At 58.2% G+C, this 22,136-nt stretch overlaps 1 protein-coding gene across 1 annotated transcript in view; it reads left to right on the top strand.

Annotated features, from left to right (window-relative positions):
- The window catches only part of LOC132808759 (von Willebrand factor A domain-containing protein 7-like), an 82,926-nt gene that overhangs the window by 32,164 nt on the left and 28,626 nt on the right, over window positions 1-22,136 (top strand). The window contains exons 9-15 of the mRNA XM_060822203.1: window positions 1-65; window positions 660-795; window positions 878-1,030; window positions 10,691-10,965; window positions 12,606-12,742; window positions 13,430-13,589; window positions 14,542-14,829. The exon at window positions 1-65 is cut by the window's left edge and continues 133 nt beyond it. Of these exons, the coding sequence (XP_060678186.1) occupies window positions 1-65; window positions 660-795; window positions 878-1,030; window positions 10,691-10,965; window positions 12,606-12,742; window positions 13,430-13,589; window positions 14,542-14,829 (1,214 nt within the window). The remainder of the gene's footprint in view (window positions 66-659; window positions 796-877; window positions 1,031-10,690; window positions 10,966-12,605; window positions 12,743-13,429; window positions 13,590-14,541; window positions 14,830-22,136) is intronic.

The following is a 22,136-nucleotide window of genomic DNA, read 5'->3' as shown; positions in this document are numbered from 1 at the left end:
CCGTCTCCAGGAGGGAGCTCCCGGAGCTGGACTCCATCATCGAGGAACCCTCCGGAGGGGACAAGGTAGGGGCCTCACTCATCACCACGGCAACAGGGTGAGTGTGTGTGAGTGTGTGTGTGTGTGAGTGTGTGTGTGATAACGTGTGTGTGTGTGTGTGTGTGAGTGTGAGTGTGTGTGCTTGCGATTGTGCAGTGTGTGTGTGTTTGAGTCTGTGCGAGTGTTTGTGTGTGTACGTGAGTGTGTGCGTGAGTGTGTGTGTGTGTGATTGAGTGTTTGTGTGATTGTGTGTGGGTGTGAGTGAGTGTGGGTTTGAGTGTGTGCGAGTGTTTGTGAGTGTGTGCGTGAGTGTGTGTGTGTGTGAGTGTGAGTGTGTGTGAGTGTGTGAGTGTGAGTGTGTGTGTGTGTGTGAGTGTGTGTGAGTGTGTGTGTGTGAGTGTGAGTGTGTGTGAGTGTGAGTGTGAATGTGTGTGTGTGTGAGTGTGTGTGTGTGTGTGAGTGTGAGTGTGTGTGTGTGAGTGTGTGTGTGTGTGTGTGAGTGTGAGTGTGAGTGTGTGTGAGTGTGAGTTTGTGTGTGTGTGAGTGTGTGTCTGTGTGTGTGTGAGTCCGTGGGGTTGAAGGGGGGTAATTGCTGAGTAACCCATTGCACTCTCCGATAGGTCACTATCCTGCACATCTCCGGCCCGTCCCCCCAAGTGGCCAATCCTGTCACGTTTTACCTGGACGGAACTCTCCGGAACGTCTCCATCTACACCTTCGGATCAGGTCCCGGCATCACCCTGACCAATCCCATCGGTAAGGTCTCTCGATCCCGGACACAATCCACCGATCCAGGAATTCCCAGGTCCCACTCATACTCAATCTCCATCCTTCCCAGGTCAACACCAGTCCCTCACGGAACGTTCCGGAGTCCTTGCCTGGGTGAAATCCTGCGGGAACCTGCGAGTGGTTCACCTCCGCTCTCCGATCCAGGCAGGAGCCTGGGAAATGGGGTTCCGAGGAGAAGGGACGCGAAGCCTCCGAATTATCGGTGAGTTCGTCCAAACGACAGACGATGCCCAGACGCCCCATCACAGAGCACTGTATCACCCTCCCCATCACAGAGCACTGTATCACCCGCCCCATCACAGAGCACTGTATCACCCGCCCCATCACAGAGCACTGTAACACACACCCCATCACAGAGCACTGTATCACCCGCCCCATCACAGAGCACTGTAACACCCGCCCCATCACAGAGCACTGTATCACCCGCCCCATCACAGAGCACTGTAACACCCGCCCCATCACAGAGCACTGTAACACCCTCCCCATCACAGAGCACTGTAACACCCTCCCCATCACAGAGCACCGTAACACCCTCCCCATCACAGAGCACTGTAACACCCTCCCCATCACAGAGCACTGTAACACCCGCCCCATCACAGAGCACCGTAACACCCTCTCCATCACAGAGCACTGTAACACCCTCCCCATCACAGAGCACCGTAACACCCTCCCCATCACAGAGCACTGTAACACCCTCCCCATCACAGAGCACCGTAACACCCTCCCCATCACAGAGCACCGTAACACCCTCCCCATCACAGAGCACTGTAACACCCGCCCCATCACAGAGCACTGTAACACCCTCCCCATCACAGAGCACTGTAACACCCTCCCCATCACAGAGCACCGTAACACCCTCCCCATCACAGAGCACTGTAACACACACCCCATCACAGAGCACTGTAACACCCTCCCCATCACAGAGCACTGTAACACCCGACCCATCACAGAGCACTGTAACACCCTCCCCATCACAGAGCACTGTAACACCATCCCCATCACAGAGCACTGTAACACCTGCCCCATCACAGAGCACTGTAACACCCTCCCCATCACAGAGCACTGTAACACCCTCCCCATCACAGAGCACTGTAACACCTGCCCCATCACAGAGTACCGTAACACCCTCCCCATCACAGAGCACTGTAACACCCTCCCCATCACAGAGCACTGTAACACCCTCCCCATCACAGAGCACCGTAACACCCTCCCCATCACAGAGCACTGTAACACCCTCCCCATCACAGAGCACTGTAACACCATCCCCATCACAGAGCACTGTAACACCTGCCCCATCACAGAGCACCGTAACACCCGCCCCATCACAGAGCACTGTAACACCCTCCCCATCACAGAGCACTGTAACACCCTCCCCATCACAGAGCACTGTAACACCCGCCCCATCACAGTGCACTGTAACACCCGCCCCATCACAGAGCACTGTAACACCCTCCCCATCACAGAGCACTGTAACACCCTCCCCATCACAGAGCACTGTAACACCATCCCCATCACAGAGCACCGTAACACCTGCCCCATCACAGAGCACCGTAACACCCGCCCCATCACAGAGCACTGTAACACCCTCCCCATCACAGAGCACTGTAACACCCGCCCCATCACAGAGCACTGTAACACCCTCCCCATCACAGACCACTGTAACACCCGCCCCATCACAGTGCACTGTAACACACAGTCCATCACAGAGCACTGTAACACCCGCCCCATCACAGAGCACTGTAACACCCTCCCCATCACAGAGCACTGTAACACACACCCCATCACAGAGCACTGTAACACCCTCCCCATCACAGAGCACTGTAACACCCTCCCCATCACAGAGCACTGTAACACACACCCCATCACAGAGCACTGTAACACCCTCCCCATCACAGAGCACTGTAACACACACCCCATCACAGAGCACTGTAACACCCGCCCCATCACAGAGCACTGTAACACCCTCCCCATCACAGAGCACTGTAACACACACCCCATCACAGAGCACTGTAACACACACCCCATCACAGAGCACTGTAACACACGCCCCATCACAGAGCACTGTAACACCCTCCCCATCACAGAGCTCTGTAACACCCGCCCCATCACAGAGCACTGTAACACCCTCCCCATCACAGAGCACTGTAACACCCTCCCCATCACAGAGCACTGTAACACTCGCCCCATCACAGAGCACTGTAACACACACCCCATCACAGAGCACTGTAACACCCGCCCCATCACAGAGCACTGTAACACCCTCCCCATCACAGAGCACTGTAACACCCGCCCCATCACAGAGCACTGTAACACCCTCCCCATCACAGAGCACTGTAACACTCGCCCCATCACAGAGCACTGTAACACACACCCCATCACAGAGCACTGTAACACCCGCCCCATCACAGAGCACTGTAACACCCTCCCCTTCACAGAGCACTGTAACACCCTCCCCATCACAGAGCACCGTAACACCCGCCCCATCACCGAGCACTGTAACACACACCCCATCACCGAGCACTGTAACACCCGCCCCATCACAGAGCACTGTCACACCCTCCCCATCACAGAGCACTGTAACACCCTCACCATCATAGAGCACTGTCACACCCTCCCCATCACAGAGCACTGTAACACCCGCCCCATCACAGAGCACTGTAACACCCTCCCCATCACAGAGCACTGTAACACCCTCCCCATCACAGAGCACTGTAACACCCTCCCCATCACAGAGCGCCGTAACACCCTCCCCATCACAGAGCACTGTAACACACGCCCCATCACAGAGCACCGTAACACCTTCCCCATCACAGAGCACTGTAACACCCTCCCCATCACAGAGCACTGTAACACCCGCCCCATCACAGAGCACCGTAACACCCTCCCCATCACCGAGCACTGTAACACACACCCCATCACAGAGCACTGTAACACCCGCCCCATCACAGAGCACTGTCACACCCTCCCCATCACAGAGCACTGTAACACACACCCCATCACAGAGCACTGTAACACCCTCCCCATCACCGAGCACTGTAACACCCACCCCATCACAGAGCACTGTAACACCCGCCCCATCACAGAGCACTGTCACACCCTCCCCATCACAGAGCACTGTAACACCCGCCCCATCACAGAGCACTGTAACACCCGCCCCATCACAGAGCACTGTCACACCCTCCCCATCACAGAGCACTGTAACACCCGCCCCATCACAGAGCACTGTAACACCCTCCCCATCACAGAGCACTGTAACACCCCCCCCATCACAGTGCACTGTAACACACACCCCATCACAGAGCACCGTGACACCCGCCCCATCACAGAGCACTGTAACACACTCCCCATCACAGACCACTGTAACACCCGGCCCATCACAGAGCACTGTAACACCCTCCCCATCACAGAGCACTGTAACACCCGGCCCATCACAGAGCACTGTAACACCCTACCCATCACAGAGCACTGTAACACCCTCCCCATCACAGAGCACTGTAACACCCGCCCCATCACAGAGCACTGTAACACCCACCCCATTACAGAGCACTGTAACACCCTCCCCATCACAGAGCACTGTAACACCCACCCCATTACAGAGCACTGTAACACCCTCCCCATCACAGAGCACTGTAACACCCGCCCCATCACAGAGCACTGTAACACACGCCCCATCACAGAGCACTGTAACACCCGCCCCATCACAGTGCACTGTAACACCCTCCCCATCACAGAGCACCGTAACACCCGCCCCATCACAGAGCACTGTAACACCCGCCCCATCACAGAGCACTGTAACACACACCCCATCACAGAGCACTGTAACACCCGCCCCATCACAGAGCACTGTAACACCCGCCCCATCACAGAGCACTGTAACACACACCCCATCACAGAGCACTGTAACACCCGGCCCATCACAGAGCACCGTAACACCCTCCCCATCACAGAGCACTGTAACACTCTCCCCATCACAGAGCACTGTAACACCCGCCCCATCACAGAGCACTGTAACACACACCCCATCACAGAGCACTGTAACACCCGCCCCATCACAGAGCACTGTAACACCCGCCCCATCACAGAGCACTGTAACACACACCCCATCACAGAGCACTGTAACACCCGGCCCATCACAGAGCACCGTAACACCCTCCCCATCACAGAGCACTGTAACACCCTCCCCATCACAGAGCACTCTAACACCCTCCCCATCACAGAGCACTGTAACACCCTCCCCATCACAGAGCACTGTAACACCCGCCCCATCACAGAGCACTGTAACACCCTCCCCATCACAGAGCACTGTAACACCCGCCCCATCACAGAGCACCGTAACACACTCCCCATCACAGAGCACTGTAACACCCACCCCATCACAGAGCACTGTAACACCCGCCCCATCACAGAGCACTGTAACACCCTCCCCATCACAGAGCACTGTAACACACACCCCATCACAGAGCACCGTAACACCCGCCCCATCACAGAGCACCGTAACACCCTCCCCATCACAGAGCACTGTAACACCCGCCCCATCACAGAGCACTGTAACACCCTCCCCATCACAGAGCACTGTAACACTCACCCCATCACAGAGCACTGTAACACCCGCCCCATCACAGAGCACTGTAACACCCTCCCCATCACAGAGCACTGTAACACCCTCCCCATCACAGAGCACTGTAACACCCTCCACATCACAGAGCACCGTAACACCCCCCCCATCACAGAGCACTGTAACACAGACCCCATCACAGAGCACTGTAACACCCGCCCCATCACAGAGCACTGTATCACCCTCCCCATCACAGAGCACTGTAACTCCCACCCCATCACAGAGCACTGTAACACCCTCCCCATCACAGAGCACTGTAACACCCTCCCCATCACAGAGCACTGTAACACCCGCCCCATCACAGAGCACTGTAACACCCTCCCCATCACAGAGCACTGTAACACCCCCCCATCACAGAGCACTGTAACACCCTCCCCATCACAGAGCACTGTAACACCCTCCCCATCACAGAGCACCGTAACACCCGCCCCATCACAGAGCACTGTAACACCCACCCCATCACAGAGCACCGTAACACCCGCCCCATCACAGAGCACTGTAACACCCTCCCCATCACAGAGCACTGTAACACCCCCCCATCACAGAGCACTGTAACACCCTCCCCATCACAGAGCACTGTAACACCCTCCCCATCACAGAGCACTGTAACACCCTCCCCATCACACAGCACTGTAACACCCGCCCCATCACAGAGCACTGTAACACCCTCCCCATCACAGAGCACTGTAACACCCTCCCCATCACACAGCACTGTAACACCCGCCCCATCACAGAGCACTGTAACACCTTCCCCATCACAGAGCACTGTAACACCCACCCCATCACACAGCACTGTAACACCCTCCCCATCACAGAGCACTGTAACACCCTCCCCATCACAGAGCACCGTAACACCCTCCACATCACAGAGCACCGTAACACCCACCCCATCACAGAGCACTGTAACACCCTCCCCATCGCAGAGCACTGTCACACCCTCCCCATCACAGAGCACTGTAACACCCTCCCCATCACAGAGCACTGTAACACCCGCCCCATCACAGAGCACCGTAACACCCTCCCCATCACAGAGCACCGTAACACCCGCCCCATCACAGAGCACCGTAACACCCTCCCCATCACAGAGCACTGTCACACCCGCCCCATCACAGAGCACTGTAACACCCTCCCCATCACAGAGCACCGTAACACCCGCCCCATCACAGAGCACCGTAACACCCTCCCCATCACAGAGCACTGTCACACCCGCCCCATCACAGAGCACTGTAACACCCTCCCCATCACAGAGCACTGTAACACCCTCCCCATCACAGAGCACCGTAACACCCGCCCCATCACAGAGCACTGTAACACCCTCCCCATCACAGAGCACTGTAACACCCTCCCCATCACAGAGCACTGTAACACCCGCCCCATCACAGAGCACTGTAACACACTCCCCATCACAGAGCACTGTAACACCCGCCCCATCACAGAGCACTGTAACACACTCCCCATCACAGAGCACTGTAACACCCTCCCCATCTTAGAGCACTGTAACACCCTCCCCATCACAGAGCGCTGTAACACCCGCCCCATCACAGAGCACTGTAACACCCTCCCCATCACAGAGCACTGTAACACCCGCCCCATCACAGAGCACTGTAACACCCTCCCCATCACAGAGCACTGTAACACCCGCCCCATCACAGAGCACCGTAACACCCGCCCCATCACAGAGCACTGTAACACACACCCCATCACAGAGCACTGTAACACCCGCCCCATCACAGAGCACTGTAACACCCACCCCATCACAGAGCACTGTAACACACACCCCATCACAGAGCACCGTAACACCCGCCCCATCACAGAGCACTGTAACACACACCCCATCACAGAGCACTGTAACACCCGCCCCATCACAGAGCACTGTAACACCCGCCCCATCACAGAGCACCGTAACACCCGCCCCATCACAGAGCACTGTAACACCCTCCCCATCACAGAGCACTGTAACACCCTCCCCATCACAGAGCACTGTAACACACACCCCATCACAGAGCACTGTAACACCCTCCCCATCACAGAGCACTGTAACACACACCCCATCACAGAGCACTGTAACACCCTCCCCATCACAGAGCACCGTAACACCCTCCCCATCTTAGAGCACTGTAACACCCTCCCCATCACAGAGCACTGTAACACCCGCCCCATCACAGAGCACTGTAACACCCGCCCCATCACAGAGCACTGTAACACCCTCCCCATCACAGAGCACCGTAACACCCGCCCCATCACAGAGCACTGTAACACCCGCCCCATCACAGAGCACCGTAACACCCGCCCCATCACAGAGCACTGTAACACCCGCCCCATCACAGAGCACCGTAACACCCGCCCCATCACAGAGCACCGTAACACCCGCCCCATCACAGAGCACTGTAACACCCTTCTCTCCTCCTGTTCCAGGGCACAGTCCCATTGATTTCACTTCCCAATTTGTGGAGTTTTTCTCAGGAATACACTCCGGATTCGCTCCGATCTCCGGGAGGCCGACAGCAGGTTGGGAATATCAGCATTCATCAGAAACAACACCCCGACACTACCACTCTCACTGGGGTACGGGCTCACCCACAGACACAGACACACACTCACACACACACAGACGCACACTCGCACACACACACACACTCACACACACACACACACACTCACACACACTCACACACACGCACACACACACACACGCACACACACACACACACACTCACACACACACACACACTCACACACACTCACACTCACACACACACACACTCACACACACACACACACACACTCTCTCACACACATGCACATACTCACAGACACATACACACACTCTTCCACACACTATTTCACACACACGCACACACACACTCACACACGCACACACAGACACACACACACTCACACTCACTCTCACGCAAACAGACACACTCACACACACACATACACACATTCACAGACCCTTACAGGGTTAAGGGCTCACTGGGGTGAGGGTGAGGGTGTGGGTGAGGGCTTGAGTGAGGGTGTGAGTGAGGATGTGGGTGTGGGTGAGGGTGTGGGTGTGCGTGAGGGTGTGGGTGAGGGTCAGGGTGTGGGTGAGGGTGTGGGTGCGGGTGAGGGTGAGGGTGTGGGTGAGGGTCAGGGTGTGGGTGAGGGTCAGGGTGTGGGTGTGGGAGCGGGTGCGGGTGAGGGTGAGGGTGAGGGTGTGGGTGAGGGTGGGGTGTGGGTGAGGTTAGAGGTGTGGGTGAGGCTGAGGGTGTGGGTGAGGGTGTGGGTGAGGGTGAGGGTGTGGGTGAGGGTGTGGGTGAGGGTGAGGGTGAGGGTGTGGGTGAGGGTGAGGGTGTGGGTGAGGGTGTGGGTGAGGGTGTGGGTGAGGGTGAGGGTGAGGGTGTGGGTGAGGGTATGGGTGAGGGTGAGGGTGTGGGTGTGGGTGAGGCTGAGGGTGTGGGTGAGGGTGTGGGTGAGGGTGTGGGTGAGAGTGTGGGTGAGGGTGTGGGTGAGGGTGAGGGTGAGGGTGTGGGTGTAGGTGAAGGTGAGGGTGTGGGTGAGGGTGAGGGTGTGGGTGAGGGTGAGGGTGTGGGTGTGGGTGAGGGTGAGGGTGTGGGTGAGGGTGTGGGTGAGGGTGAGGGTGTGGGTGAGGGTGAGAGTGTGGGTGAGGGTGTGGGTGAGGGTGAGGGTGTGGGTGAGGGTGAGAGTGTGGGTGAGGGTGTGGGTGTGGGTGTGGGTGAGGGTGAGGGTGTGGGTGAGGGTGAGGGTGAGGGTGTGGGCGTGGGTGTGGGTGAGGGTGTGGGTGAGGGTGAGGGTGTGGGCGTGGGTGTGGGTGAGGCTCAGGGTGTGGGTGAGGGTGTGGGTGAAGGTGTGGGTGAGAGTGTGGGTGAGGGTGTGGGTGAGGGTGTGGGTGAGGGTGTGGGTGAGGGTATGGGTGTGGGTGTGGGTGTGGGTGAGAGTGTGGGTGAGGGTGTGGGTGAGAGTGTGGGTGTGGGTGTTGGTGAGGCTGAGGGTGTGGGTGAGGGTGTGGGTGAGGGTGTGGATGTGGGTGTGGGTGAGGGTGAGGGTGTGGGTGAGGGTGAGAGTGTGGGTGTGGGTGAGGGTGTGGGTGTGGGTGAGGGTGTGGGTGTGGGTGTGGGTGAGAGTGTGGGTGAGGGTGTGGGTGAGGGTGTGGGTGTGGGTGTGGGTGAGAGTGTGGGTGAGGGTGTGGGTGAGAGTGTGGGTGTGGGTGTTGGTGTGGGTGTTGGTGTGGCTGAGGGTGTGGGTGAGGGTGTGGGTGTGGGTGAGGGTAAGGGTGCGGGTGAGGGTGTGGATGTGGGTGTGGGTGAGGGTGTGGGTGTGGGTGAGGGTGAGGGTGTGGGTGAGGGTGTGGGTGTGGGTGAGAGTGTGGGTGAGGGTGTGGGTGAGAGTGTGGGTGTGGGTGTTGGTGAGGCTGAGGGTGTGGGTGAGGGTGTGGGTGTGGGTATGGGTGAGGGTGTGGGTGAGGGTGTGGGTGTGGGTGAGGGTGAGAGTGTGGGTGAGGGTGTGGGTGAGGGTGTGGGTGAGGGTGAGGGTGAGGGTGAGGGTGAGGGTGTGGGTGTGGGTGTGGGTGAGGGTGAGGGTGAGGGTGAGGGTGTGTGTGGGTGAGAGTGTGGGTGAGGGTGTGGGTGAGGGTGTGGGCGAGGGTGAGGGTGTGGGTGAGGGTGTGGGTGTTGGTGTGGCTGAGGGTGTGGGTGAGGGTGAGGGTGAGGGTGTGGGTGTGGGTGTGGGTGAGGGTGTGGATGTGGGTGTGGGTGAGGGTGTGGGTGTGGGTGAGGGTGAGGGTGTGGGTGAGGGTGTGGGTGAGGGTGTGGGTGAGGGTGAGGGTGTGGGTGAGGGTGTGGGTGAGGGTGAGGGTGTGGGTGAGGGTGAGGGTGAGGGTGAGGGTGTGGGTGTGGGTGTGGGTGAGGGTGAGGGTGTGGGTGTGGGTGAGAGTGTGGGTGAGGGTGTGGGTGAGGGTGAGGGTGTGGGTGAGGGTGTGGGCGAGGGTGAGGGTGTGGGTGAGGGTGTGGGTGAGGGTGAGGGTGAGGGTGAGGGTGAGGGTGTGGGTGTGGGTGTGGTGTGAGGGTGAGGGTGTGGGTGAGGGTGAGGGTGAGGGTGTGTGTTCTCTCTGTTTGACTCCCTCTCCCTCCCCCCCCCCCTCTCTCCCCCCCTCCCCCTCCCCCTCCCCCTCCCCCTCCCCCTCCCCCTCCCTCTCCTCCCTCCCCCCTCTCCCTCCCCCTCCCCCTCCCTCTCCCTCTCCCTCAGGACGGAGGGCCACCCTCATGGTCAGAGTGAGTGGCCTGAGCCTGTTCCCTGCCCCCATGGTGACTGCGGTCACCCTGCTGGACATTGAGGGGGTGACCCTGGAGACGGGAACGTTCCGGAATGTGCCGGTGCCGGGGGCTGACACCTTCCTGGTGGAGATTGGGGAGATCCCGAGGGTCCCCTTCCTCGTGTTGCTGTGGGGTGGGGACGGAGCCGGGAATGTCTTCCAGAGACTCTCCCCCACCCTCTGCTCCTGCTCCCGCTCGGCCCTGAAGGTACGGACCCCCCTCCCCTCCCCCTCCCCAGCCCCTCCCCCCTCCCCTCCCCTCCCCCTCCCCACCCCCTCCCCCCAACTCCTGTCATTCCAGAACCTTCCGTCCCTCCAGAGCCTTGGAGCCCGTCGTAACCTTCCTTCAATCAGGGGGCGGGAGGGGGAAAGGAGCAGGGTATCAGTGCACAGCAGGATCCCACACACACACGCACACGCACACGCACACACACGCACACGCACGCACACACGCATACGCACACACGCACACGCACACACACACGCACACGCACACACACACGCACACGCACACACACACACGCACACGCACGCACACACGCACACACACGCACAAGCACACGCACGCACGCACACACAGCACTGGAGTGATGGGTCACATATACCTTAGGGTCATGTCCCTGTTTGAAGATGGTCTCCACCCCCACCCCCCTACCCCCTTCCACCCCTCCCCGCTTTCTCTCTCTCTGTCTCTCTCTCTCTCTCTGTCTCTCTCTCTCCCCCTCTCTCTCTCTCTCATCCTCTCTCTCACCCTCTCCCTCTGTGTCTCTCCCTCTATCCCTCTATCCCTCTCTCTCTCCCTTACTCTCTCTCTCTCTATCCCTCTCTCCTCTCTCTGTCTCTCCCTCTGTCTATCTCCCTCCATCTCTCTGTCTCTCACCCTCTCTGTCTGTCTGTCTGTCTCTGTCTCTCTCTCTCTCTCTCTCTCAGTTCCTCACTTGTTCTGTCTCCTCGTCTCTTCCACTCCCTCCAGGGCTCCCTGTTTTCAGCAAAATGTTAATGTACGAACATTGAGTGGTGAAATTGAGTCTGTAGGTGTGGAGACTGACTGGAAGCACACTCTCTCCCTCTCACTCCCCCGGATCCTGGATGTTAAAGTGAGAGCCTCAGAAAGTTAGCATGTAGATGCAGCAAGTGATGAAGGAGACTTTATGGGGAGGGGGGTTAGAGTTTAAGTGGGGGGGCGGGGTTTGTTCCAGTTACACAGGGTGCTGGTGAGACAGTACCTGGGTTACTGGGTACAGCGCAGGGCCCCATACTTCACAAAGGAAGCCACAGCAATGCAGGCAGTTCCAGAGAGATTAGCGAGACTGGTTTCTGGGACGAAGGAGTTGACTTTGACTCCTCAGCGATTGGACGAATGAGGAGGGGTCTTACAGAAACAGGCAAGATTCCGAGGGGAATCGGGGAAGGCGCACGGCTGAGATAACGCTCCCATGAGATGGGGGCGTAGGGAATGGAGGGGAGTCTGGAACGAAGGGAGGTAGTTACAGAATAAAGGGACTCCGGATACAGTGAGTATACTTTTCCTGGGGGGGGTCCAGGATTCTGCTGTCCAGAGACGACTAGCGGATATACAAATGAAACTATTTGTGAACGAGGTGGATGGATGTTCACAATCCCGAGGGCTGAGAGGAGGTGTGGCGAGGGGGTAGGGTTCCAGCGAGGGGCTGATCGGCCGCGACCTGACGGAACGGTGGGCTAGTCTGGGAGGGCAGAATGGCCTGTTGCTGACCCGATGTGCTGATGTTGTTGGGACTGGGGTGAGCGCAGGGACATGGAGCCAGAGGCAGAGCTCCAGCTCAGTCCACAGGTCTCTGCCCCTCTGACGGTCTGTCCCTCCCTCAGGTCCAGGAGAACGAGACGGTCCAACCGGGAGGGCCACTGGGGGTAACGTTTACCCTCCAATCAGACGCTCCGTCTACGACGTACTATCTCATCGTCAGGAATGACCGAAACTGGACTCAACGCGTCAATCCGTCCAGGTACAGACCCAGCACAGGGTTAGATACACTGTAAAGCTCCCTCTACACTGTCCCCCATCAAACACTACCAGGGACAGGGGCAGCACGGGGTTAGATACAGAGTAAAGCTCCCTCTACACTGTCTCCCATCAAACACTCCCAGGGACAGGGACAGCACGGGGTTAGATACAGAGTAAAGCTCCCTCTACACTGTCCCCCCATCAAACACTCCCAGGGACAGGGACAGCACGGGGTTAGATACAGAGTAAAGCTCCCTCTACACTGTCCCCCCATCAAACACTCCCAGGGACAGGGACAGCATGGGGTTAGATACAGAGTAAAGCTCCCTCTACACTGTCCCCCCATCAAACACTCACAGGGACAGGGACAGCACGGTGTTAGATACAGAGTAAAGCTCCCTCTACACTGTCCCCCCATCAAACACTCCCAGGGACAGGGACAGCACGGGGTTAGATACAGAGTAAAGCTCCCTCTACACTGTCCCCCCATCAAACACTCCCAGGGACAGGGACAGCACGGGGTTAGAGACCGAGTGGAGGGGAATGAGTAAATCAGGGTGAGGGGGAGAGACGGGGATCGTGTTTGGTGGTAGATGGAGGAGTTGGTGGGGTGGGCCAGGAGGAGGCTGGAGGGGCTGAATGGCTTGTTTGCTGGCGGTTGACCCCTTGTATTGTCGGTGTGTGACAGGGTGACCATTGGGGGTGGTGAGACGGTGGATGGTGTGGCCGAATTCACTGTCCCCACGGGAACGCCCGCAGGAACCACTCTCACCGTCACCATCGAAGCCTCATCGCCCAACAGCGGGGACTTTAACCGGGAGGTGGTTCGCCTGACGGTGATGGAGGAGGTAACGTGGGGCAGTGTCATCGCTCCCTCAGGACCAGGGGGTCAGGGGAACTGGGGAGAGACACAGGGTCACCCTCAGGCCCCGGCTGGAGGGTCAGTGCTGAGGGAATGGGCACTGTTGGAGGGTCAGTGCTGAGGGAGTGGGCACTGTCAGAGGGTCAGTGCTGAGGGAGTGGGCACTGTCGGAGGGTCAATGCTGAGGGAGTGCCGCACTGTTGGAGGGTCAGTGCTGAGGGAGTGGGCACTGTCGGAGGGTCAGTGCTGGGGGAGTGGACAGTGTCAGAGGGTCAGTGCTGAGGGAGTGGGCACTGTCGGAGGGTCAGTGCGAGGGAGTGGGCACTGTCGGAGGGTCAGTGCTGAGGGAGTGGGCACTGTCAGAGGGTCAGTGCTGAGGGAGTGCCGCACTGTCGGAGGGTCAGTGCTGAGGGAGTGGGCACTGTCGTAGGGTCAGTGCTGAGTGAGTGGGCACTGTCGGAGGGTCAGTGCTGTGGGAGTGGGCACTGTCGGAGGTTCAGTGCTGAGGGAGGGGGCACTGTCAGAGAGTCAGTGCTGAGGGAGTGGGCGCTGTCGGAGGGTCAGTGCTGAGGGAGTGGGCGCTGTCAGAGGGTCAGTGCTGAGGGATTGGGCACTGTCGGAGGGTCAGTGCTGAGGGAGTGGGCAGTGTCGGAGGGTCAGTGTTGAGGGAGTGGGCACTGTCGGAGGGTCAGTGCTGAGGGAGTGGGCACTGTCGGAGGGTCAGTGCTGAGGGAGTGGGCACTGTCGGAGGGTCAGTGCTGAGGGAGTGCCGCACTGTCGGAGGGTCAGTGCTGAGGGAGTGGGCACTGTCGGAGGGTCAGTGCTGAGGGGGTGGGCCCTGTCGGAGGGTCAGTGCTGAGGGAGTGGGCACTGTCGGAGGGTCAGTGCTGAGGGAGTGCTCGGGTCCCTCCTGAATCCTGTCCCTCCCTCTCCCTCAGGTCGCTGACCTCCTGTCTCCGAACTGCAGTGTCACCCGCCTGGTCAATCCCTGCCCGCTGTCCCCTGGCGCTAACTGCAGTTCCACGACCTGGCAGCTGGAGGCGCTCCTCTCTGACTCGGGGACGGGTATCCTCAGGGTTTACAGTCGCCCGGGTAACGGCACCCTGGAGACCCGCCCCGTCGGGCCGGAGAGCACCGCGGCCAATTACAGCGCCTCCTGCTGTTTCCCCGAGGTAGAGCTCATCGCTGTCGATGGAGTTGGGAACGTTGGCAAGTGTTCCGTTAGGGTGGGGCTGCCCATGACCCCCTATACGTCTCCCCCCTCCCAGACGTCTCCCCCCTCCCAGACGCCTCCCCCCTCCCAGACGTCTACCCCCTCCCCAACATCTTTCCCCTCCCAGACGTCTCCCCCCTCCCCAACATCTTCCCCCTCCCTGACGCCTCCCTCCTCCCAGACGTCTCCCCCCTCCCTGACATCTCCCAACCCCCAGCGGTCTTCATCCTCCAAGGTATCTTCCAATCTCCCTAGACCTCTCCCCCCTCCCAGACGACTCCCCCCTCCCAGACGTCTCCCCCCTCCCAGACGTCCCTCCCCTCCCAGACGTCTCCCCCCTCCCAGACGTCTCTCCCCTCCCAGACGTCTCCCCCCTCCCAGACGTCTTTTCCCTCCCACACGTCTCTCCCCTCCCAGACGACTCCCCCCTCCCAGACGACTCTCCCCTCCCGGACGTCCCTCCCCTCCCAGACGCCTCTCCCCTCCCAGACGTCTCCCCCCTCCCAGACGTCTTTTCCCACCCACACGTCTCTCCCCTCCCAGACGTCCCTCCCCTCCCAGACGACTCACCCCTCCCAGACGTCTCCCCCCTCCCAGACGTCTCCCTCCTCCCAGACGTCCCTCACCTCCCAGACGTCCCACCCCTCCCAGGCGCCTGGCGGTCTGAGCTATAGTCATGGGGTGTCCTGTCTGATGTTCACGGTCATTTCAGTTTTGCAATAAGATCCACTGGGGATTGGGGATTGGGGATTGGGGATTGGGGATTGGGGATTGGAGAATGGGGAATGGGGAATGGGGAATGGGGAATGGGGAATGGGGATTGGGGATTGGGGATTGGAGAATGGGGAATGGGGATTGGGGAATGGGGAATGGGGAATGGGGATTGGGGATTGGGGATTGGAGAATGGGGAATGGGGATTGGGGAATGGGGAATGGGGAATGGGGTCTGGGGATTGGGGAATAGGGAATGGGGAATGGGGATTGGGGAATGGGGAATGGGGAATGGGGATTGGGGAATGGGGAATGGGGAATGGGGAATGGGGAATGGGGATTGGGGATTGGGGATTGGGGAATGGGGATTGGGGATTGGGGAATGGGGATTGGGGAATGGGGAATGGGGAATGGGGTCTGGGGATTGGGGAATAGGGAATGGGGAATGGGGAATAGGGAATGGGGAATGGGGTCTGGGGATTGGGGATTGGGGATTGGGGAATGGGGATTGGGGATTGGGGAATGGGGATTGGGGAATGGGGAATGGGGAATGGGGTCTGGGGATTGGGGAATAGGGAATGGGGAATGGGGATTGGGGAATGGGGAATGGGGATTGGGGATTGGGGATTGGAGAATGGGGAATGGGGAATGGGGAATGGGGAATGGGGATTGGGGATTGGAGAATGGGGTCTGGGGATTGGGGAATAGGGAATGGGGAATGGGGAATGGGGATTGGGGAATGGGGAATGGGGAATGGGGTCTGGGGATTGGGGAATGGGGTCTGGGGATTGGGGAATGGGGAATGGGGATTGGGGAATGGGGAATGGGGATTAGGGATTGGGGAATAGGGAATGGGGTCTGGGGATTGGGGAATAGGGAATGGGGAATGGGGATTGGGGAATGGGGATTGGGGATTGGGGATTGGGGATTGGGGAATGGGGAATGGGGATTGGGGATTGGGGATTGGGGATTGGGGAATGGGGATTGGGGATTGGGGATTGGGGATTGGGGAATGGGGAATGGGGATTGGGGAATGGGGAATGGGGAATGGGGTCTGGGGATTGGGGAATGGGGATTGGGGATTGGGGAATGGGGAATGGGGAATGGGGTCTGGGGATTGGGGAATGGGGAATGGGGATTGGGGAATGGGAATGGGGATTGGGGATTGGGGATTGGGGATTGGGGATTGGGGAATGGGGAATGGGGATTGGGGAATGGGGAATGGGGTCTGGGGTCTGGGGATTGGGGAATGGGGAATGGGGAATGGGGATTGGGGAATGGGGAATGGGGATTAGGGATTGGGGAATAGGGAATGGGGTCTGGGGATTGGGGAATAGGGAATGGGGAATGGGGATTGGGATTGGGGAATGGGGATTGGGGAATGGGGATTGGGGATTGGGGATTGGAGAATGGGGATTGGGGATTGAGGATTGGGGATTGGAGAATGGGGAATGGGGAATGGGGAATGGGGATTGGGGATTGGGGATTGGGGATTGGAGAATGGGGAATGGGGAATGGGGATTGGGGATTGGGGATTGGGGAATGGGGAGTGGGGATTGGGGAATGGGGAATGGGGAATGGGGTCTGGGGATTGGGGAATAGGGAATGGGGAATGGGGAATGGGGATTGGGGAATGGGGAATGGGGAATGGGGAATGGGGATTGGAGAATGCGGAATGGGGAATGGGGAATGGGGAATGGGGATTGGGGATTGGGGATTGGGGAATGAGGATTGGGGAATGGGGAATGGGGATTGGGGATTGGAGAATGGGGAATGGGGATTGGGGAATGGGGAATGGGGAATGGGGTCTGGGGATTGGGGAATAGGGAATGGGGAATGGGGATTGGGGAATGGGGAATGGGGAATAGGGAATGGGGAATGGGGATTGGGATTGGGGAATGGGGATTGGGGAATGGGGATTGGGGATTGGGGAATGGGGATTGGGGATTGGAGAATGGGGAATGGGGAATGGGGAATGGGGATTGGGGATTGGAGAATGGGGAGTGGGGATTGGGGAATGGGGAATGGGGTCTGGGGATTGGGGAATAGGGAATGGGGAATGGGGATTGGGGAATGGGGAATGGGGATTGGGGATTGGAGAATGGGGAATGGGGAATGGGGAATGGGGATTGGGGATTGGAGAATGGGGAATGGGGATTGGGGAATGGGGAATGGGGATTGGGGATTGGAGAATGGGGAATGGGGATTGGGGAATGGGGAATGGGGAATGGGGAATGGGGATTGGGGAATGGGGAATGGGGATTGGGGATTGGAGAATGGGGAATGGGGAATGGGAATGGGGATTGGGGATTGGAGAATGGGGAATGGGAATGGGGACTGGGGAATGGGGAATGGGGAATGGGGAATGGGGATTGGGGATTGGAGAATGGGGAATGGGGATTGGGGATTGGGGAATGGGGAATGGGGTCTGGGGATTGGGGAATAGGGAATTGGGGAATGGGAATTGGGGAATGGGGAATGGGGAATGGGGAACGGGGTCTGGGGAATGGGGAATGGGGATTGGGGATTGGAGAATGGGGAATGGGGAATGGGAATGGGGATTGGGGACTGGGGAATGGGGAATGGGGAATGGGGACTGGGGAATGGGGAATGGGGAATGGGGAATGGGAATGGGGATTGGGGAATGGGGATTGGGGAATGGGGATTGGGGATTGGGGATTGGAGAATGGGGAATGGGGATTGGGGAATGGGGATTGGGGAATGGGGATTGGGGATTGGGGATTGGAGAATGGGGAATGGGGATTGGGGATTGGGGATTGGGGATTGGAGAATGGGGAATGGGGATTGGGGAATGGGGAATGGGGAATGGGGAATGGGGATTGGAGAATGGGGAATGGGGAATGGGGATTGGGGATTGGAGAATGGGGAATAGGGAATGGGGAATGGGGAATGGGGTCTGGGGATTGGGGAATGGGGAATGGGGAATGGGGAATGGGGATTGGGGATTGGAGAATGGGGAATGGGAAATGGGAATGGGGATTGGGGATTGGAGAATGGGGAATGGGAATGGGGACTGGGGAATGGGGAATGGGGACTGGGGAATGGGGAATGGGGTCTGGGGAATGGGGAATGGGAATGGGGAATGGGGATTGGGGAATTGGAATGGGGTCTGGGGAATGGGGAATGGGAATGGGGAATGGGGATTGGGGAATTGGAATGGGGAGTGGGGAATGGGGAATGGGGAATGGGGAATGGGGATTGGGGATTGGGGATTGGAGAATGGGGAATGGGGAATGGGGATTGGGGAATGGGGAATGGGGATTGGGGATTGGAGAATGGGGAATGAGAATGGGGATTGGGGATTGGAGAATGGGGAATGGGAATGGGGACTGGGGAATGGAGAATGGGGTCTGGGGAATGGGGAATGGGAATGGGGAATGGGGTCTGGGGATTGGGGAATGGGGAATGGGGATTGGGGAATGGGAATGGGGAGTGGGGAATGGGGAGTGGGGAATGGGGAATGGGGATTGGGAAATGGGAATGGGGAATGGGGATTGGGGAATGGGAATGGGGAGTGGGGAATGGGGAGTGGGGAATGGGGAATGGGGATTGGGGATTGGGGATTGGAGAATGGGGAATGGGGATTGGGGATTGGGGATTGGAGAATGGGGAATGGGGAATGGGAATGGGGATTGGGGATTGGGGAATGGGGAATGGGGAATGGGGAATGGGAATGGGGATTGGGGATTGGGGAATGGGGAATGGGGATTGGAGAATGGGGAATGGGAATGGGGATTGGGGATTGGAGAATGGGGAATGGGAATGGGGACTGGGGAATGGGGAATGGGGAATGGGGACTGGGGAATGGGGAATGGGGTCTGGGGAATGGGGAGTGGGAACGGGGAATGGGGAATGGGGAATGGGGAATGGGAATGGGGAATGGGGAATGGGGAATGGGGTCTGGGGATTGGGGAATGGGGAATGGGGAATGGGGTCTGGGGATTGGGAAATGGGAATGGGGATTGGGGATTGGGGAATGGGGATTGGGGATTGGGGATTGGGGAATGGGGATTGGGGATTGGGGAATGGGGATTGGGGATTGGAGAATGGGGAATGGGGAATGGGAATGGGGACTGGGGAATGGGGAATGGGGTCTGGGGAATGGGGAATGGGAATGGGGAATGGGGTCTGGGGATTGGGGAATGGGGAATGGGGAATGGGAATGGGGTCTGGGGATTGGGGAATGGGGAATGGGGAATGGGGTCTGGGGATTGGGAAATGGGAATGGGGAATGGGGTCTGGGGAATGGGGAATGGGAATGGGGAATGGGGTCTGGGGAGTGGGGAATGGGGATTGGGGATTGGAGAATGGGGAATGGTGATTGGGGAATGGGGAATGGGGAATGGGGATTGGGGATTGGAGAATGGGGAATGGGGAATGGGGTCTGGGGATTGGGGAATAGGGAATGGGGAATGGGGAATGGGGACTGGGGAATGGGGATTGGGGAATGGGGAATGGGAATGGGGAATGGGGTCTGGGGAATGGGGATTGGAGAATGGGGAATGGGGAATGGGAATGGGGACTGGGGAATGGGGATTGGGGAATGGGGTCTGGGGATTGGGGAATGGGGAATGGGGTCTGGGGATTGGGAAATGGGAATGGGGCATGGGAATTGGGGAATGGGAATGGGGAGTGGGGAATGGGGAGTGGGGAATGGGGAATGGGGAATGGGAATGGGGAGTGGGGAATGGGGAATGGGGAATGGGGTCTGGGGAATGGGGAATGGGAATGGGGAATGGGGAATAGGGTCTGGGGATTGGGGAATAGGGTCTGGGGATTGGGGAATGGGAATGGGGTCTGGGGAATGGGGAATGGGGTCTGGGGAATGGGAATGGGGAATGGGGAGTGGGGAATGGGGAATGGGGAATGCGGAATGGGGTCTGGGGATTGGGGAATGGGGAATGGGGTCTGGGGAATGGGGTCTGGGGAATGGGGAATGGGGAATGCGGAATGGGGAATGCGGAATGGGGTCTGGGGATTGGGGAATGGGGAATGGGGTCTGGGGATTGGGGAATGGGGAATGGGGTCTGGGGAATGGGGTCTGGGGAATGGGGAATGGGGAATGCGGAATGGGGAATGCGGAATGGGGTCTGGGGATTGGGGAATGGGGAATGGGGTCTGGGGATTGGGGAATGGGGAGTGGGGATTGGGGAATGGGAATGGGGAATGGGGAATGAGGTCTGGGGATTGGGGAATGGGAATGGGGAATGGGGATTGGGGAATGGTCAGGGTTAGAGTTAGGGTCAGGGTCAGTGTTTGGGTCAGGGTGAGGCAGTCACAGAGGGTAAGGGTCAGGGTTAGGGTTAGGGTCAGGGTTAGTGTTAGGGTTAGGGTCAGGGTTAGGGTTAGTGTTATGGTCAGGGTTAGTGTCAGGGTGAGGGTCAGGGTCAGGGTGAGGCAGTCATAGAGGGTCAGGGTCAGGGTGTGGCAGTCACAGAGGGTTAGGGTTAGGGTTGGGATTAGGGTCAGGGTCAGGGTCAGGCAGTTACAGAGGGTTAGGGTCAGGGTGAAGGTTAGGGTGAGGGTTAGGATTAGGGTCAGGGTCAGGGTGAGCAGTCACAGAGGGTGACTGGCTGTTTCAGGGTCCTCTCCCTCCCCCTTCTCAACGACCTTTCCCACTCCACACCCCTCCAGAGGCTCACCTCCTCTGAGCTCTGTTCCAGGCGCTACACCAATGCACTGTCTCGGTGAAGTGTAACGGCTGTCTGAGAGTTTGCTGACGTTTTGTTCCTGGTTTTACTCTGTAATTAGCAACAGTACCATTCATTCTGTGATCAATTAAAGGGTGTTAAATAAGTGATTGTGAGTGTGAGCATTTGTGACCGAGTCATTGTGTGTGTCTGTCTGTCTGTCTGTGTTTGTGTGGGTGTGTGGCTGGGTGTGTGGGTGTGTGTGTGTGTGTGTGTGTGTGGGTGTGGGTGTGTGTGTGTGGGTGTGTGTGGGTGGGTGGGTGTGTGTGTGGGTGTGTGTGGGTGGGTGTGGGTGTGTGTGTGGGTGAGTGTGTGTGTGTGGGTGTGTGTGGGTGGGTGTGGGTGTGTGGGTGGGTGTGTGTGTCTGTGTTTGTGTGCATGTGTGTGTGGGTGTGTTTGTCTGTTTGTGTGCATGTGTGTGGGCGCGTGTGTGGGTGTGGGTGTCTGTGTTTGTGTGCATGTGTTTGTGTGGGTGTGTGGCTGTGTGTGTGGGTGGGTGTGTGGGTGTGTGAGTGTGTCTGTGTGTGGGTGTGTCTGTGTGTCTGTGTGTGAGTCGGTGTGTATCTGTGTGTGTGGGTGAGTGTATGTGTGAGCATGTGTGTACGTGTGTGTGTGTGCCATCCTGTGTTGATGCGTGAGTGTGTGTGTGTGAGGGTGAGTGTGTATGTGTGTGTTTGTCTCTCTCCATGTATTACTGTGTGTGTGTCAATGTGTGCTTGTGTCAATGGCTGTGTGTGAGAGTGAGACTGTATGTGTGCTCCCACACTCACTCACACACTCACCCTCACACACACACCCACACTCAACCACACACACACACACACCCCCACACATTCACCCACACTCACACACACTCTCTAACCCCAGTGACGAGGGGTAACACCCCCTTTCTCTGGAG

This window comes from Hemiscyllium ocellatum (genome assembly GCF_020745735.1).
Source record: "Hemiscyllium ocellatum isolate sHemOce1 chromosome 38 unlocalized genomic scaffold, sHemOce1.pat.X.cur. SUPER_38_unloc_3, whole genome shotgun sequence".
Classification (NCBI taxonomy): domain Eukaryota; kingdom Metazoa; phylum Chordata; class Chondrichthyes; order Orectolobiformes; family Hemiscylliidae; genus Hemiscyllium; species Hemiscyllium ocellatum.
The sequence above is the reverse complement of the archived record's forward strand: the minus strand, read 5'-3'. Positions and strand labels throughout refer to the sequence as shown.